The sequence below is a fragment of the Lepidothrix coronata genome, unplaced genomic scaffold (genome assembly GCF_001604755.1).
Source record: "Lepidothrix coronata isolate B3197 unplaced genomic scaffold, Lepidothrix_coronata-1.0 Scaffold37, whole genome shotgun sequence".
Lineage (NCBI taxonomy): Eukaryota > Metazoa > Chordata > Aves > Passeriformes > Pipridae > Lepidothrix > Lepidothrix coronata.
In genome coordinates, this window is record NW_016690217.1 from 696,770 (window position 1) to 701,649 (window position 4,880).

Here is a 4,880-nt window from a genome sequence, read left to right on the forward strand (position 1 = left end):
ATGATGAAGGGTCGAGCAAAGTCCAAATGCTCAGCAACCCCCCTGGGGTGCCTAAAGATCCCCAAGAAGACCCTCTGAGACTCTCTGTGTAGACCCCAGCAACTAATGCGTATTAAAATGTCTTTTGATAAAGAGAATGCATACATATATCCCTGGCTAATAAATACGTGTATCATCTTAAGAGAAGCACAAACATTAAGCCAAGTCACTCCCATGCATCCCTCATTCCTTTTACTGCTCCCTGTCCCTGTAGGCTGTGACTGAATAATGCATGCATTTCATTTGTAAAGTAGGAATATTTTGTCCTTATGAAGGAAAAAAGTGGTTTGGATCCTCGTAAAGCGAGTAAAATTCCACATGTGTACAGTTTGGGTTGATCCTACACTGAGTTTTCAGAACTGAGTCCTTGAATCTGTTAGGTTTCTTGCTTTGTTTGCGGAAGGCAATGGCAGGTTTTTTTACCCTGAAGACGTATACAATTTAATGAGAGCCATATTCTTCCATCCAAATTGAAATAGTCCATTTATACTTCAAGCTGATTATAAAGTTCCAAAAGCTCAGCTCCTTAGACCATAAAAGGTGAAAAAGTTTTCTCCTTTGCTTTGGCAATATTTAAGGAGACTATCTTAGAGTAGGTTTCCTGTATGAGTTGCGAACTACCTCAAGGTCTAGGTTTGTGATGGTTTAATAAAGCAACAATCCAGTTTGCGTGTACAAAACTGAATGCTTTATTCATCACAACTTTGGTATATATAGGGGTTTGGGAAAGAGGGACAAACATTCCATTCATAGCTGGGGTTAAAGATCCAGGAAACACAGGGAGATATTTTTCTTCAAACAGATAAACAGATATTTCTTTATCACAATCACAAGGCAGATGGGGCAAACAAAGTGATAAAGGGATTTACCTATGGAGCCTACAAGTCTGGTTAATTAAAAGATAATGTAAGAATTTCAAGGAGTGGATGTAAACAGACTTTCCTTGTCTTTGTTTAAATCCCATGGTTTCTGGTTAAGATTTCTGTGTCATAAAGAATTTATACTCCAACATCTCCCCTTTTTGTTTTCAAGCTGCGAGATTGAGGCTTTCCACAAAACTGCAATTAACCACGTGTTGTATACAAGATAATAAACAGAGAATACAAAGCATAATACAAAAAAATACAAACAGGCCCATTAATATTACTATAATTGCTTTCTTTAACTAGGGTACTATACTAAACATATTAAGCGAACTAAATATGCCACCTAAGCCTTGATTATTATCTTCTTTAAGTTGAACTGAAAGTTTCTTTAACTTATCAATGCCTTGATGTATCAATTCAGAATGAGCTAATAACAAAAATCTATAGCTGCATCTTAGAAGCAAAAGTATTCTTAAATGGATTTAACAAGAAACACTTCAGCCTTACTTTTAACACCACTAGTAAAAATTAATCTAGCAAGAAGGCCTCTTTTTCCAGACAATGTACAGCTCTTTATATACCTGAAAAAATATTTCAAGCAGCTTTATGCCACTTACAGTAATCACAAAGCCAAATATGTCAACAAAATATTGGAACTAATTTTAACCATTTTACCATTGCTTCTTGCTTCCTACACTCATGTGCCCCTCTTACATGGAAAGTATAATTATACGAAGGTATTACATGTCAGAATAATTTGGGCCACAAAGCTTGGCATTATAAAGACATATGAAGGAATCATATCAATGTAAAAGCATTCTGCATATCTTTATAGTCACTTTTAAGAAAAATATGGAAGTCTTACTGTCCACCTTAATCCGTAAAAGCTCTGCTTTGTTAAACCTGTTTCCATTGAATTAACCAGAAAACACTTCAAATCAAATCTGTATGTAACAGCTTGTCACCTTTGTAGTTCCTATAACTGGCATCCATGTATTTCTCAAGCCAAATTAGGCGATCAAAATTAAACCCCCTAAAATTAAGGTTCAGAAATCTGAAAGTGAAGAAAACAGACTGGCTTTTAACACAAGCACATACCTACATTGTGGTAAGGACATAGAGAGACATAACAAAGGTCATAAAAATGAGGCATCTATGTTCTTGATTTCAGGGACTAGATGCAACCTAAGCATTGGTGAAACAAATGTGCTTTCTATAGTAGTCACACCTATGAGGTCTTGTTTACAACTTCCTAGTCCTTTTGTATCTCTGCAGTCTGTCAGCGGTGTATGGTGAGTGTCAAAGTGAGAATAATGAGGCAAATACATATTTAAAATGACAACTTATTGATGTTTTTTGAAAAAAAGATACCGCGAGTTTTCTTATTATAACCAGATTTGATTCACATGAAATCTTGTATGAGTCCTCATACGAATTATCAGGGAATCTTTTCACGTGCTGAAACAATTAGAAAACAAAGACAAACATTATTTTAACAACAAAACAAAACTTAATATTACGTTGTTACACTAGAAGATTCTATACTGCAAACAGAAAGCAAGGCATTTAGTGATTTTATTTTACAGTCTCTGATTCTTGTTGTTGCTTTCTTTGACTTCAATGTTCAGTACGGTTCTTCATTTGGCTTCATTTTTAGGAGTTCTCATTTGTAGATATCACAGGAATCAAGATAACAGTTCTTTCCATTTTTACTTAAGTGGCTCGCCATTGCTTATTCAGGCCAGTATTCTGGTTTTGACGAGACAAAACTTAAACATTCCTAGTTAATAAAAATATAAATTTATACAATGATTTGCAATTTCATCTCTGATTTTTAATTATAGGAGTCAGGGCATCATATTGATCTTAGCAGATGACAGCGTAAAGGCAGCTTTAAGGGCTTTAGACAACAAAAGGGAACTCTGCTTATTTATTCCCTAGAGAATCTTTGCTTTTTAGGCAGTACGTTTAGCTTTAATTGGTTTCTTAGCTTTCCTTGAGAAAGGCAGCCTTTTTTTTTGCTTTCCCAAGAGGTTTTGGGGTTTGCCTGTTGCTTCTTTATCCCCCCCCCCGCCAAAGGGTTTGTTAGAAGCAGTCAACTGATAAGGGAACTGAGTGATAGAAGGAGTTTCAGTTTGCAGTGCCTCCCTCCCCCTCCCCCCGTCTTGTAAGCAGGAAAATTCAAAGCGAGAGAGAGGTTTGGATTTTCTATGTGTCGTCCCCCCCCTCAGACTGCTAGACAAGAGAACTTTTTTCCCCAACCACAAAGTAGCAAAGTCACAGTTTTTATAAAGCAGTAAGGTTTTACTTTTTCCCCATCCCAGAACGGACGAGACAGAAGACGAGAGAATCCACTTCCCCCCAGCTCCGAGAAACAGGCAGTTTAAATCCTCCTGCGTCAGGCTATACAGTTTTCTCTGGCCGGAAAGATTTAAACCTCCCGCCCGGTTACTAAGCAACAAACGATCTCTTTTGTGTGAACACACCTTATCTCTTCCTTTGCAAAGGCAGACTTTTAGCAAGAGGATTTTTAACTTTTTTTTTCCCCTCCTGGCAGACTGTTTTTGTCAGGGGTTCGTTTTCTTTTTGCCAAAACTCTTTTTTTTGCTGAATACGATATTTTGGCAAAAGGTTCTTACAGGAGCAAAACACAACCAAGAACAAGGCACTTCGCTAAAACTTCAGCACAAAGACCCGTTCCACAGGAAACTCCCTAAAACCTTCTGTATACCAGTTTAAGTAAAACATTGGTTTTAAGTTACCCACAAGAGATTAGGAGTAATGAGAGAGAGATTTCGCTTTCTTCTCTCGATCACTTACGTGCAGGGTCGACGTGGGACCACCCCCCCGGCTGGTTCCCCATCCCCCCTCAATTGTCGGAGATGGAGAGGCGGCTGGCGGCAGTCTGAGTCCTCCAGGCTGGGCGGCTCGGAATCGCTGAGGGAGGCGGTCAGGCAGCTCTTCCGATCGGAGAACGAGTTCGACGGGCTGGGCGCTTGTCGGGGACGGGCGACTCAGAGAGGCGGGGGGTCGCGGGCCGGCTCGGGTTCCGCCGCGGCGGAGAGGCTGGAAACTGTAGGTCGACGAGGCAGGCGGCGAGCAGCCCCCGCTGGGCAGCGGCCGCCATTGGCAGCGGTAGCAGGCGGCGACACAGGAACTTGCTGAGGCAGCGCGGCAGCTCGCTGGCGTTCGCTCGCACCCCGACCATGCGCGGGTTGGCGGCGACGGCAGAGCTGGAAACTGGAAGGCGAGACGGACGGCGGCCAGCCCCCCCCGGCAGCGGCTGCTGCTGCTGGCAGCGGTAGTAAGCGGCGGCAGTAAGCGGCGGCGGCCGCGGCCGTGGCCGTAGGCACTTCAGGGGCGGCGCCTCCGGCAGTAGCGGTGCCGAGGAGCTGCAGCTATTTTGGCGCTCTCTTCCCACTTGCAGTGGCGCTGCGTCCTACAGCAGTAAGTTTTGCAAGGAAAAGTCATCTAATTCGAGCCCATGTTGTTTAAGAAGGCATTTCATCAGTTGGTAAACTGTCTTTTTCTCTGAGGACATCTTAGATCCCATTTCCTAAGCAGTCTTTTGTTCAGGGCAGTTATTTGCCCGTCGTTTTTGTTTCGAAGCTATTTTTGGCCCCTAGGTGCTTAAAGCAGCCTTTTTGTTTCGATCGGAGGAAGCTCTCTCTTTGGCCTCCGAGCATTCAAACCTCGCCCTATTCCGCAATCGCGTTTACCTTCTGTCCAGCAGAGAGGAACTGGTTTAGCGCGCTTTTCGTTCCGTTCGATTGCGACCTGTCACCGGAGCAGGACCTCTTCTCCGTCCTTGCCTCTATTCCCCTCAAGGATTCATGCTGCTGTTATCAGGAGCCATTTGTGACGGTTTAAGGAAGCAACGATCCAGTTTGCGTGTACAAAACTGAATGCTTTATTCATCACAACTTTGGTATATATAGGGGTTTGGGAAAGAGGGACAAACATTCCATTCATAGC

The 4,880-nt window shown here is 42.4% G+C and overlaps 1 protein-coding gene across 1 annotated transcript in view; it reads right to left on the bottom strand.

Moving 5' to 3' along the window:
• ELL2 (elongation factor for RNA polymerase II 2) overlaps window positions 1–4,880 on the bottom strand; it is a 37,503-nt gene that overhangs the window by 26,731 nt on the left and 5,892 nt on the right. Inside the window, exon 4 of the mRNA XM_017812565.1 lies at window positions 3,726–4,257. Within this exon, the coding sequence (XP_017668054.1) occupies window positions 3,726–4,257 (532 nt within the window). The remainder of the gene's footprint in view (window positions 1–3,725; window positions 4,258–4,880) is intronic.